Genomic DNA, 20,373 nt, shown 5'->3' with positions numbered 1-20,373 from the left:
GGAAGGGAAGGGTAGGGTAGGAGAAGGTCTTCAGACGGAAGCCGTGACTCAGGAAACCAGCCCATAATCCAGGCAGGGAATAAACACCCTGACCTCATTTTCTCCCAGACTTCTTATCTTCTGTAGGTGCCACTCCTTGGAAGGATCCAATGAGAAGAGAGCAATAAACAAGAGCGCTTATTGATGCTTTTTTTTTTTCATGGACCAATCTAAGTTATTTATTTAAGCCATCTCCTGCCATAAGCAAAGGGATGGAAGATCAGTATACTGGTCATCATTTGATACAAGTAAGGAAGGTGAGCTTAAGGTCCCATAGACTTCTGGTCCGTGTGCAGAGTCATGGTCCAAACCAGTGCTGTGGTCCCCACTGGGTGGTGGTCCAGGTTCTCTCTATTCGTCTTCATAGCCGGTTGGAAGTGGATTCACGTGAGAGTTATGGAATAGAGTATGATTACCATCTCCCCAGGGAAAGGGCTTGGACTTGATGCGGAGATGGGGGTAGGCGACGAACTCGGGTCTCTCGTGCTCTCCGTGATGCGACTTCAGGAAGAGATTCAGCATGCTCACACCCACGCCAGGGAGCGCCACGAAGTAGGTGAGAGGCTTCCACCTGCGAGCTGAGGCCTCCTGGCCATGGGTGCCACTCGACATGGAACGCCCCAGCTGTGCCCCGGACCGACCTAGCGGCCCAGACAGCCGAGACACAGACGCCGCCGCCATTTTCGACCTGGACCCTTTTTTTTTTTTTTTTTTGTCTTTTGAACACCAGAAATATATTTCTTGTAGTTCTGGAGGCTGGAGGCCTGAGTCATAGAGGCCAGCACTCGTGGGTGCAGAACAGAGTGGACACTGGTGGAAGGTGGTTCTAAAGGAGCAAACAAAATATCTAGCACAATTCTTTTCATGGGACATGGTAACAATTTCATCATTTTTTGTAGTCTTAGAAGAGCTCTTTGTTCAAGTTATACTTTACATATGTTTATAAGCTTGTAACAAAGAACAGAAGAAGTTGTGTGGCCAGTTGAATTTCCCAAGATGAAAGAAGACCTTCCATCCTATGTGCTATTCTTACAATGTGACATTGACACACCTCCCAAGGAGATGTAAGATCTATACCCCTAATCCTTGAATATGTGACTGCGGAAGAAGTGACACTATGTGACTTCTGAGGCTAAGTCATAAAAGGGGAAGCAGATTCCACCTGGTTCTTTTGGGATGCTTGTTTTTTGAACCCAGTCACCATTCTTTGAGGAAACCCACACCAACTGGAGAGGTCATGTAGGACTGAAAATTGGTACAATCCTTAGGCAAGGCAATTTGGCAATATTTATAAAAATTACAAAGGCGTTTACTCTTTGACACAGCTATTACACTTCTGGGGATTTATGCTACAGGTGCAATTGCACAGATACAAAATGACTTAGGTTCAAGGATTGCTTAGGGCATCTATTTGTTTTCTCATATGATTTAGTAAAGATGACATGATAGCAGATTCATTGGGTGAGAACACAATATTCTTTGTTGGCTGTCATTTAACGCTTGTTGGGTAAATTTGGTAAAGCCTCTGTATACATCAGTAACATCTTGGCCAACACAGAGAACAAAAACAGTGGGATGAATTCTCCCTCATGCCCAGGGAAAACCAGGGTGCGGTGATCTAACCATCCAGGTGGAAATCATGGCCTAAGATCCATGCCACATAGCCACTGAGCTCCATTCAGAGCTGCTCAGTAAACACCTGGAAAGTGTGACCTATTGGTGCCAAACCACTTTCCTTCAGTATAACAGAATGCTCACAAAGTTCCAGATATCCATCCCACATCTTGGATGTAATTGGGTTGGTTCTGTTTAGAGTGATTTTGTTGTTGTTGTTCCCAACACAGGGGTGCCTGGGTGTTCAAATGTTCATATCCTGGGGTAAACCACAGAAATCCATCCCAAATGTGGGTATAGCCACCCATGGTTCTGACAGTCATAGTTTTAGGATTCTTTTGGTTAACAAGTTGGTGGGCTGCCTGCATAGTTTGGTTAACAGAAGAAGAATACTTATGTCCTGTGTCATTAATAGTGTGTGTTGTAGGCCAGGCTTCTGGATCAGGGTTACTAATGTCAGATGTACTAAGGATACCAATCTCAGCATGTTCTTCCTTAATGTGTTGCATTAGGACCTTCCAATCACCCCCCAGGAAGTGGTAGTATCCACCATGGTAATTCTAACAAGCTAGAGAGGAAGCTGTCCACATATTCAACAGTTGGATTGATTTTTATTTTGGGCAAATGAGTGGGCCTACTGCAGAAAGACATTTCCATCAGTTGTCCATCCATGACTGGACACCATAGGATAGACAGAAACCCAACCAAATGATTTCTAAAAATTATATGATTGTACTTGGGCTATGAATTTTCTGTGGATTTATTGCCCATCTCTATTGGGGAAATTAATACAAGAGCTCCAGGGCTTTGGGAGCAAATGTGAGGCAAACTCACATTTGTATCTGTGTTAACCTAAACCACTTCTAGAGAACTGGAGTTTATTAAAGAGGGTATTTTACCACTAGCAGAGAAGCCTGACCTTGTGTCAAAGATCAAAAGTCATGAGAATTCCAATCAGAAGGAGTAATATTGCAAATATTTCAACTGGCTTAATCATCCTATAAAATGCTTATATAGCCTTCAAGTTTCCTTAAATATTAAGTATTTAGGCACCTAAGTATTCATAAAACTCCCCAATATAGACAAGTATTTCTACAATCAGAAATGCAAGGATCAGGGTTACATGTGTGAATAAAACTTTGGATAGTAGAGCTGGTATAACAATCATAGGATAAGAGGAATAGGAGTATAAAGTATGATGAAAAAAATTTTTTTGAAATTGTAATATACAGGCCTGGTCCAGAGTCTTGGGATAGCTGTCTACTCAGATGTCACCTGCTTTTGGGATGTCATAAGTTTTAATTTTCTGATAGCGATGGATTGCCCACCAGGTATTAGAGCTTTCTTTAAATGAGAACCGTGAACCCAAGAATCAATGCCTTTGAGTTTAACTGCACAAGGATTTGTCCAAGGTAACCTGGTAGGGTCTTTTCCATTGAGGCTATAAAGCATCCTTATGGAGATGTCTTTTCCAGTAGAATCTCCAGGTTGAAGGTGGTGCTGTAGGATGTCTGTCTCCTGGGAGCACTCTGTGGAAGAACTTTTCTACCAAGCATGCATTTTCTTTAAGGCCTCTATCACCCCTTGAAATATTCAAGCATTTATCCTTTAATTAATAAAGGTTCATGAACTCCTGACCTTAATCTCATAGGTCTCCCAGGTATGATCTCAAAGGACAATAATTTATGTTTTTTGAAAGGTGTGCACCTTAAATTTAACAATATAATTGGCAGTAACTTAAGCCAGGGTGAGTTAAAGCCTTCTCTAAATTTAACTAGTTGCGTTTTAATTATACCATCTGTCCTTTCTGCCAATCCTGATTACTAATGAAAATGTAAAATAGGCCAAATATCAAAATTGTCTTAATTATTTGCCCACTAATGGGTCTGTCGATTGCTGTGCAATTCAGATGGGATTCTCCCATTGGGAGTGATATTTCCTAATTATAACTTGTCTATTGCTGATGCAGTGGCTCTGTGACAGGGGAAGCCTTCTACCCAATGGGCATACATACAAATCATTACCAACCCATATTTACATCCCTGAGAGGGTGGCAGCTGGATAAAATCCAATTGGCATACCTCAAAGCGTCCTGAAGGCAGTGGGAAATGCCCCATGGAACTGTGAATAGGTTTCTTAGAATTATGTTTTGGACAGATTGGACAATGCTGATAGATTTCAGATGCAGCTTTGTGGGAAGGGTTCCAAAAAGTATTGTTTTCCCCAATTTATCATTTTTTCTGTGCTCCAGTGGGTCACTTCATGAACGAATTTTGGAGTAGTTTTCTGTGCACAATCAGGGAGGACAGGCCATGCATCTGACCCAGACCAAAATGGATAGTCGAGTCAAATTTACAATTTGATTTGATTGTCTTTTCTCTTCCTTAAAGGTGGCGTTCTGTTGAGCATCCTTCGTTATTTGTTTTAAATCACCAATAGCGGTTGAAGTGAACATTAATTTTAGGGTAGAACAGCTTGGCAAAGCCACAGCTTTTGCGGCAGAGTGTGATATATGGTTGCCTTTGCTTTTCTCCGCGTTTGTTGCAGAATGGCCAGGACTTTTAATTTTAGCTAATGACTTTGGTAATAGAATAGAGTCTAATAGTTCTAACGCATAAAAGCTATTTTTAATCTTTTGGCCAGAGGAGGTTAAAAATCGTTGTTGTTTCGAAAGCATACCAAAACCATGCGCAACACAAAGGCATACCTGCGATCATTATGTCATATCAGACATTTGTCTCTTGCCGGAATGCAAGCTCTAGTTCAGGTCAAAAGTTCAGCCTGTTGAGGTTTCCAGTTATAGAATGAATAAATCACGGCGATGGAAGGTACAGCATAGGGAATAAATGTAGTCATTGGTCCTGTAATAGGGTTGCGTGGTGACGGATGGTAGATAGATTTCTGGGGAGCACAGCAAAACTTATAAACTTGTTGAATCATTATGTTGCGCACCTGAAACTAATCTAACATTGTGTGTCAACTATACAAAAGAAATGAGAACAGTTCAACATGTTGAGCTGCAGAGGCCTCAGGTAGAGGATTAGCCTCAGTTTTCTCTGTAGCTGGTTACGGAGTATCCTGCTGATATTTTCCTGTTTTAACCCTTAAATAAGAACTGTCAGTGAACCAAATTATTCAGCATTTCTGGTGGGGCTTTCTTGAAGATCTAGTCCATGAGTCCACAGTGGACCAGTTGTAGTAATATAGTCACGAGGAATCTCATCAGAGGCAAGAGGCAAAAAAGTTGCAGGGTTTAGGTGTGCCTGGCTGGCTCGGTCAGTGGAGCGTGGGGCTTGGACTCACAACCCCAAGATCAAGATCTCTTATGAGTCTGAGCCCCACACTGGGTGTAGAGATTACTTAAAAATAAAACCTTAAAAAAAAAAAAAAGAGTAGCTGGGTTTAAAGAGTGACATCTGGTCATAGAGATGTTTGAAGATGACAGCAGGAGAATGTCAGAGGAAGTACATTTGCTAGCAGATGAGAGCTTTCACCAAATGTGAAATTTAAATGATCCAGGGGAATTCATGATTGGTTCTTCTGTGTCTTCTGACTAAACGGCAGTGGCTGCTAGAGCTCTCACGCAGGGTGGCAGTCCTTCAGCCGTTGGGTCCAGTTGCTGATTGGAGTACCCTGAAGACCTGTGTTGGTCTCCATGTCTCTCTGTCAAAACTCCTAAAGCATTAGCTTTGTGTTTGTGAACAAAGAGAAAGAAGGGCAATTGATAATTTGGGGTGCCGCAGAGCATGGATTGAGCAAGGTGTTTCACCTCCTCAAAAGCCTGTTGATTTAATTTAGTCCAATGGAAGGGCTCTGGTTACGGTGCCTTAAGTAAGGAATTTAAGGATTGAGCAATAGCAGAGAAATTAGGAATTCAATTTTGGCAATATCCAGCTGATCTCAGGAATCCCCACAACTGTTGTTTAGTTTGAGGAAGGGGAAGGGAGCCAATGCTTTGTATTCTTTCAAGATTGAAGAGAAATCCTTGTTCACTAGTGACATAACCCAAATATTTAACTTGGGGTATTTTATTTTTTTAATTTATTTTTTTTCTCCCCCACCCCCGACTTGGGGTATTTTAAATTGTAATTTTTCTTTTGCTACCTATGTCCTTTTCCAACTAATTGTTTTAACAGTTGGATACTGTCAATTGAACAAGCTCTTTATGAAGGGGAGCAAAGAAGAAAGTGGTCCACATATTGTAATAAGTAGAATTTTGAAGGGAGTTTACATCAGCTATGTCTGCTTTTAAGATTTGGGGTAAATAAGTAGGGCTCTCAGTGTAACCTTGAGATATAACTGTCTATGTATATTATTTTCCTTCCCAAGTGAAGGCAAATAAAAATTGGCTGTGTCCACAGGCATACTGAAGAGGGCACTACATAAATCCACTCCCATGTAGATTTGCTGTCTGGAGGAATAGTAGAAAGTAAGGCGTGAGGATTAGGCACACGTGGATATTGTGGAACAGCAACATTGCTCTAAGGGACTGTACAAACCTCCATCCTCTGCCACAAGATTTTCAGATGGGAAAAATTGGAGTTTTATAAGTATACACACACACACACACACACACACACACACACACACACACACCTTGATTACAGGTTTAATCCCTTCAATGGCTTCAGAATTTAGAGGCTATTGTTTAATATTAGGGAGTGGTTTAATATCAACCTGACCATTTAGATAGGAGGGGCAGAGTTTATACGTCTGATGTCAGTAGGACTTTTGGGCCAGGAGTGTCAGGGACAGTGTCCAGGAGGGGGTGCTGTAGGTTTTGAATTACAGGAAAGAACGTAGGCTCCTTTTCTATAGACTTTTCTGTGTGCTGTTATACTATTTGCGGAAACATTCCCCCCGCCTTTTTAAAGTTTATCTCTACACCCAAAATGGGGCTCGTTGCTGCCATGACTGGAGTTATTTATTTATTTAGCATTTTAAAAAAACATTTACCCCTTTTGAGAGAAGGAAAAGTGTGCCTGATAAATCTCAAGAAAATCGCAGCCTAACAGGTAGGAATTGTAGGGATCAGAAGAAATGGATGAGTGCCTTGTAAAGGCCCCAGCTGAAAAAAGGATAGGTAAGGATTTAAAAACTGTCATGAGATATTAGTCACTCCCACCATTTGCAACGTTTCTGTACTCCGTGGAAGGGAGACAGAGAGCCTGGTGGGGTTGAAAATTGACAGTGTTGCTCCCGTGTCTATAAGAGGTCCTGTCACCTCATTCCCAATAATAAGATTTATTTCCCCTAAGGTGTCAGTTTGAGGTCATGGGAAGACCCCCCTCCCGGCCTCAGAGCCGCCCTGTTCTGTCATATGAGCATTCTTCCCCAGCTGCTGGTGTCCTTAGAGGGGAAAGGGTTCTGAGGCTCTCGCAGCTGATTTTGTCTTGTCAGTTTGCGGCAAGCCTTCTTCCAATGGCCAGGTTCTTCTGCAGTAATTGCAAACACCTTTGACAGGAAAGAGACCCTGAAGATTTTGGGGATTTCTGGGGGTTGTTAATTGTTGTAATTGTAATTGGAGATGCATGATCTGGGCAGCTTGGACTTGTGAGTCCTTTCTTTTTCGTTGCTCATTCTCTGGTGTGAGATAACTGATCAGCCAAATTAACCAGATTGTGAGGTTCCATGGTGGCCCAGCTGAGTCGCTGTCATTTAACTAAGGGACCAAGTTCACCTTCTAACTCATTAGCAAAGGTGGAGTTAAAGAAAAAGGACATTTCATGTTTAATTTTGTCAATACCAGGGTATTGTTTAAAAGTTTTTTCCAATCTATCATAATAATCAAAACCAGGTTCATCTGGCCTTGGAGTACATTGTTGAATTTTTCTCTAATCTGTGGTCTTTGGACAAGCTGCCAGAATAGTTTTATGTAATTCTTCAGCTAGCTTAAAAGCGTTTTTTCCCCCCCCTGTAGCCTTTTCGCTTAGAAAGATCATCAAAATGCTATGTTCAGCCTACTTTCCCCATCCGTTCCCTTGCATGACTCTCATTCACAAGCATATGGATGTCAATAAAGGTCAGAATAACCAGGTTTGCAGATCTGAATAAAATTGAATTCCTTAGCAAATCCTAGAGGGTCTTCAAGGGCATTGGGAAAGTCCTTGATAATGGCTTGCAATTCTGTCTTCGTCCAAGGGGTGTAAGTAACTGATAACGTCCCAGAGCCTCTCTCATTAGCTTTAACTTTAGAAGGAGTCTGGATGACTGGAGGAGCTAGGGGAACCTCCGGGTTGTCATTACAGAATGGAAGTTTGGCTAGACTGGGGTTTTACTGGTGGAGAGCGGAGGGAGAAGATGGAAGAGGGTAAGTAGTCACAGCAGTTTGCTCAGAAGACTGTAAACTTTTGTAGTTTAGATACTCTCTCAGTTATAGTTAGCTTGAGAAAGTTTAGAGTTATTTTCTTATAAGGAAGCAGGTTTAGAATTAATCAATTTCTTGGAGGCTCCAAATACCAATTTAAATATACTTCTCACCCCTGGTTGCTTGGTTTTCTTTTCATTTTCCAATTGTGCATGCAAATAAACTAATTTTGGAATCTCAAAAGATCCCCAAAGCAGCCATAGTAAGGACAAGTCATTTTCAGTCAGATTGGTCTGACAACACAGAAACTTATAAGGAATGGACCCATAATATATTTTTTTAAAGATTTTATTTATTCATTTGAGAGAGCGACAATGAGAGACGGGGAGAGAGCACATGAGAGGGGGGAGGGTCAGAGGGAGAGGCAGACTCCCCGCCGAGCAGGGAGCCGGATGCGGGACTCGATTCCGGGACTCCAGGATCATGACCTGAGCCGAAGGCAGTCGCTTAACCGACTGAGCCACCCAGGCGCCCCTGGACCCATAATATTTGAACATAAATGCAGCTGGGCTTCCACACAGGTGCTGCTCTCCAGCAGCAATTTTTGAAACCGAACACCCCATTGAGTAATCAGTCACCAGAGAGAAAAGCATCTCTCTCTGTAAGTCACACAGATAGAAGCCCGCACCAGAAGGACACCCAAAGAAATTAGGCCTGAACCTTAACCAAAAAAGGGGAGGTTGGGAACCAAGAGGATTTACCACCAGAACCTGGAGTTGGTTGGGGAGAGGACAGAGTACGATAGGCTCAGGAAGTTACCCTGCTCAAATCCAGCGGTGGCTCAGGAGTCAGAGTGGTGTGTTGCTTCTGACACCGTTAATGTCAACTGAGAAAAGAAGGCAAAACTGAAAAAGAACGAAAGCCTTTATTTGGGGTCTCAGAATTGCAATTCGGGCAGCACAGATTCCGGCAGCAACCAGAAAAATGTGTCACCTGTGTGGGGAAAGCAAGGGGCTTTTATGAGAAAGGGGAAGGGGGGGCAATTACATGACTTCAGTAAAAGAAAACGAAATTGTCAATTGGTACTACCAGGCTGAAGAGCTTTTGGTTACACTTTGATGGACTGATTTACTGTTGTAACGAACGAAACTATTCCTGATACGCATTAATTCCTCTATCTTCAGCCAGACGCCGGTCCCCCTTTGACTCCAGGTACAACTGTTCGTAAAAAAATAGCTGTTTCTGGCCCAGTTCAAAGGTCTTTTTGCCCCGTTCCAGAGCTCATTAGCTATGTTTTAAAAAGGAAAATGGCGCTTCTCTCAAAATGGAGCCTCTCCTGTCTTACAAATTTTGTACAGTTCTGCAGTGCGGAAAAAGGAAACCGACCAGGTGAGAAAAGTATCTCACACTACCGAAGAGAATTAAAATGGTGCCACTTGACAGTACTGAGGGCCTCGGTGAGACAAGGCAGGCAGGGGAGACCTGCCTCGCAGGAGGTGACACTGAGGGTAAGCGCTGAATGGCAAACACCCTTCGCTCCAGGGAGTGGCATGCACTTGGGGTGACTTTCTATCCGGGCCCCGGTTCGGCCGGGCCCTCCTAGCTGTCGCCTTCGGAGCGCTTCCCCGCCCAGCGCTCTTCGCCTGGCCCCTCCCCGCCCTTGCCTCGGAGGCCTCTTGCGGCTGCGCAAGGCCCTACCCAATCGAAAACGTCTCACTGTTAAAAGTGGCAGGGATTGGTCCCAAGCTCCTGAGACCGCCAGGAAGGGGCGGGGCTTATAGTAGGTTTTTTTTTTTTTTTTAATACGTATCGGCTGGGTGGGCCCCAGGCAGACGGAAGTGCTCTGTGTTGTTGTCGGAAGTGGCGAAAGAAAGATTGTGATGGCGGCTGCGATTTTAGCCGAGAAGGTAAGTTCCTCCGGCTTTACCCAGGGATTTTTGTGGGGGGAGGCTCCGGGGGGACACAAAAGGCGAGAGGTGGAGGAGATGCCTGGGTGCCGGGCCAGGGAGGCGCAGACGCTCTGAAGTCGGGGTCGGTGTGAGGGCTCGGCCGGGCCTGGCGGGACCGGCGGGGAATCAGCCCGGGCCGCCCCGCCTCCAGCCAGTCCTCCTCGCCGCAGGTGCTGGTGGACAGCGCGGAGGAGGGGGGGCAGCCCCTGGCGGAGGCCGCGGAGCTGGCCGCCCAGAAGCGCGAACAGAGGCTGCGCAAATTCCGGGAGCTGCACCTGAAGCGGGTGAGTAATCCTTCAAGGGAACTGAGGCTGGTCATTCTGGCAGGCCCGTGCGCGTTTGTGGAGGGACGAGGAAGCCGCAAAACCATGCTTGACAGACTCACAGAACTGGATGAAAGATCTTTCCCGGTGGTTCTCAACCCTGGCAGCAGATTGAAATCACCTTTGAAAATAACACATGCTCTCTCCAACCCTCCTCTCACCCACTTCCGATTTAACTAATCTGGGCTAGGTTTGGGAGTCTCTATTACTAACAGCCTCCCTGCTGTATGAGTCTGACAAACTCCTCGTTTTACCTGGGGGATATGTGGAGCTGGAGACTGGAAGAAACTCGTCCGTGTTAATAAGAGAGCTGGTTGCCTGTTCATTAAAAAATAATCAGCAAATCTCTGAAAGTCTATAGTATCAGTGGTTCACCTGGTCGGTGGGAAACTAGCTGATTAGGATATGCCTTTTGCTCTTAAGTAGAAGAGATGATTTTCTAGCCAGAAATATGGCATGCTAGCTTTGAGAACAAAGTGCCCTGGGAGTGTAGAGGAGAGATGAATACAGTTTGAGGGGCTCCAGGGAGTGCCTCATATAAGAGGTGACACCTAAACTACCGTTTGAAAGATGTGTAAGGTATTATCAGACAAAAAAAATTGGAGGAAGAAATATCCAAGCAGAGGAACCAAATGTAAATTAAGGGAATTCATATTAGGGATAAGAGTCCAGCAAACAACTGGCTGCAGTTGGAGCTGAGAAAGGAAAAAGCAGCTCTGGTCTATTTCCACTTAAGTGGCTTGACTGACAGCTTGGCTGTAGTTTCACAAACCCCCAACATCACTGACTGTTGGAGTGAGACAAAAACAGTACTATTCAAACCACAGAAATTACCACACATTCCCCTCTTCTGCTAACTCCAGTGACTGTTAGGATCAATTACAGCATTAGTCTCACCCCGTTAATCCTGTAGAAAAACTTAGGGTACCCAGTCATCAAATGCCCTGCCTTTCTGACACTGTCTTATCCAGAGCACCGCCGTACTCCCTTGAACCTTACCCGCCCCCTCTGGCACCTGATAAAAACCCAAATCCTGTAACTAGCCTCTCCTAACACCTTCTCACTGAAATGCCTATAGTTCCCCATGGTTTGCTCTCCTTCAGTGCAGCAAACACAACTTTGACTATAGGTATGTTCTTGGTGTTTTCAACTGGAGGGCATTGCCAGAGCCAAGAGTACAAGAGTGTAAGAGGGATGGTAGTTCAGAGGAGTATCTCTGTTTGCACAGAAGTTAATGAAGAATTACACACACTTAAATATTGACTTGGAGGGACTGTGTAAAGTACATGTGGTTGGAAATTAGGAGACATGGCTTCCTGGACGAACTGCTGCCAACCTGTGACCTAAGGAACCTCTAACTTAGGTTGTCCTTAAGATGATCGCTCATTTTGTTGTGTGCAGTTAAGTTCACTTTATTTTTTTATTTTTTAAAGATTTGATTTATTTGAGACAGAGAGCACAAGATGGGGGTGGGGAGGAAAGGGGGCAGGGTTGGGGAGAGGGAGAAGCAGACTCCTCGCCGACAGGGCTCCATCTCAGGACCCTGGGATCATGACCTGAGCCGAAGGCAGACGCTTAACCGACTGAGCCACGCAGGCGCCCCACTTAAATTCATTTTAAATCACACTTCATGGGGTAATTCAAATGGAAAATACCTTTCCTTTGCCATAAAGTAAAGTGTTAAAATATTTAAGAAGGAGGAGAGACTTGGAAAGGGTTAGAGATACTAAGATTAGTGTTAAAGCCTCCAGCCCCAAATTGAAGCTTTTTGCTTGAATTAGGATTAAAAGAGAATTGAGGGGTGCCTGAGTGGCTCAGTCGGTTAAGCATCCAACTCTTGGTTTCAGCTCAGGTCATGATCTCAGGGTACTGAGATCAAGTCCCTCATCAGGCTCTGTGCTCAGTGCAGAGTCTGCTTGAGATTCTCTCTCCCTCTCCCCCTCTTGCTCGTGCGTGTGCTCGCTCATGCTCTCGCTCTCTCAAATCTTAAAAAAAAAAAACCTAATTAGACCATTCCCTTGCTTAAAATCCTTTGATGGCTATCTGTTGCTTTTGGGATAAAGCAAGAGTCCCCTTGTTAATGTATCTTACCTGACCCTTTTCAAAGTGGGCAAGATTTTGTTTGGATTTATTTTCATGTCCCAGCTGACAAACTTTTTTGTGTTACGGTTTTAGAATGAGGCTCGTAAATTAAATCACCAGGAAGTTGTTGAAGAAGATAAAAGACTTAAGTTACCTGCTAACTGGGAAGCCAGAAAAGCTCGTCTGGAATGGGAGCTGCAGGAAGAAGAAAAGAAGAAGGTTAGGATCTACTCTGCTGGCTTCATAAGTGGTTTATTCAGTCATTCTTTTGTATTGTGACTAGTACCTGATTTTGTACACTGGGTCTGGAGCCAGACTGCTGGAGTCCATGTGGTGGCCCTGTTCTTTACTAGCAGCAGTACTTTGGAGGAGTTATTTCACCTCTCTGTGCCTCTGTTTTCTCATCTGTAAAACGGGGACTATGACAATAATGATTTGAGTTCCTGAGGAATTAAACGAGTCAGTGCATGTAAAACCTTTCCAAGGGGCCTGGCGTCTGCTACCCGCTGAGCATGTGTTTTAAATTGAGGCACGCACTCTTACACACCATAGCAGGTTCCCATATTTCCTCCAAATAATAATCATTAGTTTTAAAGTATTGCCCGATATCTTTGTTTAACCTTGATTTAAAATAGACCCAATATTTGCTTGGATCATCATTGCAGGTATGAGCTTCTTTTTCCTTTTCTTAGGAATGTGCAGCGAGAGGGGAGGACTATGAGAAAGTGAAGCTGCTGGAGATCAGTGCAGAAGACGCAGAGAGATGGGAGAGGAAGAAGAGGAGGAAAAACCCCGACCTGGGATTCTCCGGTAAAACTGGCTTTCACTTTATTCAACGGGCCTATTAGTAACAGGTCTGATAATGCCCCGACATCTAAAGTAGTCTGGATTCTCCTTTTAGATTATGCTGCTGCTCAGTTACGTCAGTATCATCGGCTGACCAAGCAGATCAAACCTGACATGGAAACTTACGAGAGACTGAGAGAAAAACAGTAAGTTGACAGAATTAATGCAAGTCCTGTTTTCATCGCAAAGGGCCATAGGTGTGTGTGTGTGTGCGGTGTATAAATACATACACACATACGTAAATACAAACACACTTTAAAGCTTAGGTAATGGTCATTAGCAGCTGCCTAAGAATGCTTTCTGGCCTTGACAATACTATTTATTGCTCACTCCACAGCAGTTCAGCTCACCACCTGGTTATTGTTCTAGCTGGGCATTCTAAGACTAGGTGTTGAGAGTTTAACAACCAGATTATCATAGTTACTCATGTTTTAGGAGGCTGAATGCTTTAGTACTGGGATGGGTGAACATTTTCTGTAAATATTTTAGGCTTTGTGGGCTCTTTGGTCTGCACTCCACTGCTGTGATGTGAAAATAGCCATGGAGGATACGTGAGCAAATGGGTGTGGCTGGGACCCAGTAAGATGTTTGCAAAAGCAGATGGTGTCGTTAACTGACCCCTGTGTTAGTGGGAAGAGAAAGAACCTGAACCTAGAAGCATGTCTCTTAACCTCTGGCCCTTGGCTCTTAAATCTGTAGAATGAAGGTGCTGGGGGAGGGGATATCTTAGGTCACTTCCAATTCTAGCTTGCTTGCTTGCTTTATATATATATGTGTGTGTGTGTGTGTGTGTGTGTGTGTGTGTGTGTGTGTGTGTGTGTGTGTGTGTGTGTGTGTGTGTGTGTGTGTGTGTGTGTGTGTGTGTGTGTGTGTATAAATAAATAGAAGTTAAGGTAGGATCCCACAGTCAACACTGTATCTATTATAATATATATAATGTCATGTGTAAAATAATGTATGTATTTTATTGCTCACCAGGAGTGGTAGTTTGGTTTGAAATTTGCAAATGTGGAACTGTCTAGTGTTACTTTAAGTCCGTTTTGCTGTCTTTTCAGTGGAGAAGAGTTTTTCCCAACATCCAACAGTCTTCTTCATGGAACACACGTGCCTTCCACAGAAGAGGTTGATAGGATGGTCATGGATCTGGAAAAACAGTGAGTACTCAGTATAGCAGCCTGAACTTTTAAACGTTTAACGACAAAATGGACATAGCGTGCTTAGAGCGAATTGAACAGATACTGTTTTTGCTCATTTCTGACTCAGCGTCTGTAGTGGTTTTGGGGACAGATAGCATGTGTGAGTTGAATCCATATGATCTGGGAGGGAGGTGCAAAATATTGCTGAAATGGAGTTGTCATAATTGAAGCAGGGAAAGGGCCAAAGAAAATGATTGTTTAAGGGCTTTGACCTTCATAAGCATTCCACTATTTGATTTGAAGAAGTACGAATGTTCTAGTAAATGTACCTTTGTTATATTTGTGTTTCTTAATACTGATATGGGTGAATATCAGGCAGAATTAATTTCTATTTTAGGAGTTAATACATAAAACTATTAAAAATACTATCTAGTATATAGTGTGTACTCCACTCATATTAGCTGTGGTTGTTTACTAATATAAGTATTGTCATTTTCTTCTAAGTAGAGCTTCGTGTGTCCAGTGGCTAACAGTGTATCATTGCTCTTTTAGAAGCATTCTAAGGATGAGCTTGTATTTATTGAATTTCAGGGTTCATACCCGGGGTTGTGCTGTCAATTAGCAATTTAAATTTGATCTTGATGAAAATTTCCCCCACCCTTCAAGGGTGCTATTCTCAGTGCACTGATTCTGTTCTTAACTATTTGGCCGTGTTTGATTAAGATTAAAAAAAAAGGCAATTTTGAATTTTGTAAATTTTTTTCTTCTTCCTTCAGAATTGAAAAACGAGACAAGTATAGCCGGAGACGTCCTTATAATGATGATGCAGACATCGACTACATTAATGAAAGGAATGCCAAATTCAACAAGAAGGCAGAAAGATTCTATGGGAAATACACAGCTGAAATTAAACAGAATTTGGAGAGAGGAACAGCGGTCTAATCGCTTCAGGAACTGTTTTTAGAAGCTTGAGAATGCTGGCAAATTGAGGTTCTCTTCAAAGTTCTACCAGGAAACCAGCACTCTGTCTACTTTGCCTTTCCACTCAACATTTAGAAATAAATGCTTTTTCTTAAACGTATACTTCCATGTATATTCCCACATTTCTGTACTTGGATATAAGATGTATTTTAAGAGGTAGTGTACTTGTTTTGTAAAAAATCTACTTTGTATAAATACTAATTATTTTTCTATGTATTTTAAATGGGTATGATTATTTAATCTTTGAAGCATTTTGGGCTGAAGATTGTTGCAGCATACATAAATGCAGTCATTGTTGCTTTGAATATTCTGAATTTGACAAAAGGTAGAGCTGGACTCAGCAACCTTTTGAGGTTGTAGACTTGGAAGCTAAGTACAGTGAGGAGGAAGGTGGCCATGGTTACTGGAGGGCCCTCTCTACCCATGGCCTCTTATGACCAAGTTCAGGAAGCAGCATGAATATTGATCATGTACAGTTCCTTTTATAAAAAGCAAATATCCTGTGGAATAGGATCCCTACGAAGCACTAGCATTTAAAACTAATATTTGTATATATATGTAAAATTACGTGCTTCCATTGAATAAACATTAAAATTTTTTCTTCGATTATGAGGAATTCAAAACCGTCAAAAGAAGACAGAATAATACAATGAATCCCATGTACCCAATACCTATCTTCAGTAATCAACTCCCGGCCAGTCTTGTTTCAGCTTCATTTCTTATCTACTTTCCCCTCTGTAAGTCCCATGTTATTTTGAAGCAAATATTAAATGTATACTTTTGTCTATAAATATTTCAGTATCTGAAAGATAAAGACCACTATCCTATTATCACAACAATAGTTTTATTTTAATAAAAAGTCCAGAGAGAAAGATTGGTAAATGGTTTTTTTCTATGTGTTGTTTAAAATGAGGACATTCCAGGGCGCCTGGGTGGCTCAGTTGGTTAAGTGACTGCCTTCGGCTCAGGTCATGATCCTGGAGTCCCAGGATCGAGTCCCGCATTGGGGGACTGCTCAGCAGGGAGTCTGCTTCCCCCTCTGACCTTCTTCCCTCTCATGCTCTCTAGAGCTCTCCCATTCTCTCTCTCTCTCTCAATAAATAAAAATCTTTAAAAAAAAAAAATAAATGACATTCCATGGGCGCCTGGGTGGCTTAGTCGTTAAGCATCTGCCTTTGGCTTAGGTCATGATCCCAGGGTCCTGGGATCGAGCCCCACATTGGGCTCCCTGCTCCGCGGGAAGCCTGCTTCTCTCTCTCCCACTCCCCCTGCTTGTGTTCCTCTCTCGCTGTGTCTCTCTGTCAAATAAATAAATAAAATCTTTAAAAAAAATTAAAATGACATTCCAAATCTGAAAGAGAAAATTTCAAAAATATATCAGCATTTGTGTTTAAAGACAGTTTAACATTTAATACCACTGGTGATTAATCCCTTTTAAAATTTATGTAGCACTTTCTGTATTCCTTTTGTTTCTGCTTCTAGTATTTCTATGTGCAGTTAGGTCTGATCACAGGGCCTTGATGCTGCCTCCCAACATATATTCAGTATGTTTCTATTTCCATTACACTATCTTAGTTCAAGTCTTTGATCCTGAATATTGCAATAGCTTAAAAAAAGTCAAAACATTGTCAAATGTATTTAAAAGCATAGTCCATGATAAGCTAGCAAGGTTTATTCTAGGAATGCAAGAGGAGCTTGTAGACCCATTAGTTGTGTGTCCAATATCAATTCTCAGTTGTTACCCATCAGAACCCTGATTTTTTTTGTGTGAATTTGTGGTAAAATTTCCAGCTAAACATTTACTTCTCCAGATTGGCTATTACAGGTGGTCAAATGTTCACGTGCTGGCCAATTGGACACCAACTCATTTATTCTGAGAAACTCTTTGCTTTCTTGGTAAGGGAATTGCTACTCCCTGCTTCCCCCTTCCTTCTTCCTGCTTTGATCACAGACATGAGGCCTAGAGTTGTAGCAGCCATGTTGTGCCATGAGGTAACAAGTATGAGGACAAAAGTCAGTGTGCTGAGGAGTGTGGAGCAGAGCTTGAGTCCCTGTTGCCATTGCTGAGTAGCTACACTAGCTCTAGTGTCTCATCTTCGTTTCTTGCCACTGAATAAATTTATGACCAATGCATGGCTCAATCTCAGGACATCTGTTGATTAATATTACATACACACAAGTCAATATGTATGTGTAAACATTACATGAACAGCTTATCCAGTCTAGAAGTAGGAATGGAGATGAGAGGAAACAGTTACAATAAAAATTAGATATTTAGACACAAATTTAATGAGAGGGTCTTCATAAGACCTACATGAAGAAAATTATAAAATCCAATTGAAGGAGTGAACAGGGGACTTCTACTTCCAACCAAGATGGAGTGACGAGAAACAGATTTACCTTGCCACTTGAAACAACCGGAAAAAAAAAGAGGATAGTGTATAGGAAACAAGTTTTCAAGATTGTGGAAATCAGGCAAGGAAGGCCAGTGGACTCTAAGAGGGGAAACAAACATGGGTAGCCGTATGATCACCCAGCTCACTGCCTTTAAAGAATTTCCAGGCTGTGGTGTGCGGAGGGAGAACCCAGGTGAGGAGTGGCTCCCTTGGTTGAGGAGATGGAGCTGGAAGTCTGGGGAGACCACAGTGGCAAGGGCTCGCAGTGCCTTTCTGGGAGAGGAGGGAGCTGCCCACAGGGAACTCTGCAAGTGCAGAGAGGGCCCCCTCCAGGATGAGGCAAAGTAAGATCAGCATGTGTGTGAGCTGATGATGGGGAGGAAAGACCCACCTGAATGGAGTGGAGGGAGTAGTACCTTACCCACCAGCTGGAATGGAAAATTCATAATTAAAGGGGTAGGATGCTGAAAAGGTTTTGCCTCCATAGTGGAGAGTAATTAGCTGTAGATTGAATGCTGCTTGGGTCTCGTCTAAAAAAGTTTTTAAATTAAGACATGACAGAATCAAACTGTTTCCAAGTAATTTAAATGCGTTCCAGAATAAAGATCAAGAATAATTGGTTATAAAAAAACACAGAAACATCCAGAACCCAACAATATCCAATTCACAATGTTTAGCATCTAATTAGAGAAACTGGAAAATTGGACCCAATGCATGAGGTGATATAGACGTTTGGATTAGGAGACAAAACAGTAATTGTAACTGTACCGCACATGATCAGAAAGGTAGAGACATAAAGAGAGATATAAAAAAGACCCATACTGAACTTCTCAACATGAAAACTACATGTCTGAGGTGAAAAATACACTGGGTGGGTTTAACCACAGATTAGGCATCACAGAAGAGGAGATGTGTGAACTTGAAGACAAAGCAACAGGAACCATCTAAAATGCAATATAGAGAGTAAAAAAGAATTAAAAAGCATGAGCAGGGCATCAGTGAGTTGTGTGACCTGTTATGTGTCATTTGGCGTTTCCAAAAGGTGGAAACACTGCTTGCTGCCCACGAGAGGCTCTGGATCTGAAGTCTGGTCTCTCTGTTCAAATATGAGCAAACACGAGAGGTGTTATGAAAGCCCTTTATCACTGTGCTGAGGCTTACAGGTTGCAAAAGAATTGTCTCACCCGTGCCCACCTGTGGAACACATCTTGCCCTTTGGGAAATGCTATGCCAGCAGAAAGGAGATGCTTTATGCCAGTCCTTCCATCCACAGGACTGATGAAATTGAGCACCTGAACAAGGAAGCAAGCCCTATTTGGGGGGGAGGTAGAGGGCAGTGATGAAGTGGAAATGGGGACGTTCTTTCTCTCTGGTGGATGTGGTGGGGAACAGAGGCAATATTAGGAACCGCCACCTTGGATCCCAACCTGACTGCTGCTGAGTCCCTGTTAGCCATTGCGTATTCAAAGGGAGCAAGGACAGTGACCCTGTTCATCCCACTGCAGTAGTCCTGGCTGGGTCATGTCCCTCTAACAGAGCTCCTCTTTCTCCCTGCCCCTGCCCATGAGGGCAGGGCTGCCTCCCCACAGGCCCTTTCTCCTCCAAGGCTGTGACGTCTTAGAGGGATCACCTTCCTCATTGGCTCATTTATTTCAAAGACCTTCTCAGAGAAGTGGGGGCTTCATTATCACTTGACTCAACTATGTTATCTCACTTGCAAGGCTGAGTTGAACAGTTTTTGGCCAAGTGGTGGAGCTGACCGAAACAGAATGATCTCTCATGGTTGCAATTACTTATAGAATAGCCTACTGTTCCATGCTGGCTCTGGAGAGTGTGTGCCCCCATTGGAATGCTCCTACAGCTTTAGGAAATGGGGACAATCATGGCATTAGCCTCCCAGGTTTGCTGTTGGTTTTACACGGATAATCCACGCTAAGCGCAGTGGGCTGGTGCAGACTAAGTGCCCATGCATATTGGTAGTTCTATGACCATCATCCTGCTCCCCAATGGGGCTCTCTCTCACTCTACCAGGGCAAGAGGCACAGTGCAATAGCCATGGATTAAAGTGGCCTGGGGGGCGCCTGGGAAGCTCAGTCCATTGAGCGTCTGATTCTTGGTGTAGGGTCATGTCATGATCTCACGCTTGTGGGGTTGAGCCCTGCGTCGGGCTCCACCCTCAGCACAGAGTCGGCTTCAGATTCCCTCTCCCTCTCCCTCTGCTTTTACCCGCCCCACCCCCTGCCTGCTCACCTGCATGTGCAGGCTTTCTTTCTCTCTAAAATAGATACATAATTAAAATCTTTAAAAAAAGGAAAATGACCTGGATTAAAATGCCAGTTCTTCCATTTGCCAGGCAAAAGATCGCAGGCAAGTGACCTTGTATCGGTCTGCAAGGGCTGCCATAAAGGAACTCCGCAGCCTGGGGTGGGGGGTGGTAAACAACAGAAATTTATTTTTTCACAGTTCTGGAGGCTGGAAGCCCACGAGCAAGGTGCCGCTGGGGCTGGTGTCCGGTGAGGACACTCTCCCTGGTTTGCAGATGGTCACCTTGCTGTGTCTTCGTTATGTGGCCTTTTCTCCATGTCCACGTGTCACTTCCTCTCCTTATAAGGACACCAGTCCTATTAGATTAGGGCCCCACTCTTATGACCTCATTCAACCTTAATGATTTCCTTAAAGATTTCTATCTCCAAATATAAA

The 20,373-nt window shown here is 43.3% G+C and overlaps 2 protein-coding genes across 2 annotated transcripts; one reads left to right on the top strand and one right to left on the bottom strand.

The window, feature by feature from the left end:
* Nucleotides 1-187: 187 nt before the first annotated feature.
* Nucleotides 188-720, bottom strand: LOC113912698 (cytochrome c oxidase subunit 6A1, mitochondrial-like). The gene has a single exon (XM_035727366.1). It carries the CDS (start codon nt 718-720, stop codon nt 391-393), a length of 330 nt encoding a protein of 109 aa, XP_035583259.1. The 3' UTR covers nt 188-390.
* A 9,053-nt stretch (nt 721-9,773) lies between these two features.
* SYF2 (SYF2 pre-mRNA splicing factor) lies at nt 9,774-16,151 on the top strand. The gene is made up of 7 exons (XM_027581705.2): nt 9,774-9,867; nt 10,080-10,193; nt 12,408-12,533; nt 13,007-13,124; nt 13,216-13,306; nt 14,216-14,314; nt 15,073-16,151. Exons 1-7 carry the CDS (start codon nt 9,841-9,843, stop codon nt 15,236-15,238), a joined length of 741 nt encoding a protein of 246 aa, XP_027437506.1. The 5' UTR covers nt 9,774-9,840; the 3' UTR covers nt 15,239-16,151.
* Nucleotides 16,152-20,373: the final 4,222 nt, after the last annotated feature.

This window comes from Zalophus californianus, chromosome 4 (genome assembly GCF_009762305.2).
Source record: "Zalophus californianus isolate mZalCal1 chromosome 4, mZalCal1.pri.v2, whole genome shotgun sequence".
Taxonomy (NCBI): domain Eukaryota; kingdom Metazoa; phylum Chordata; class Mammalia; order Carnivora; family Otariidae; genus Zalophus; species Zalophus californianus.
The sequence above is the reverse complement of the archived record's forward strand: the minus strand, read 5'-3'. Positions and strand labels throughout refer to the sequence as shown.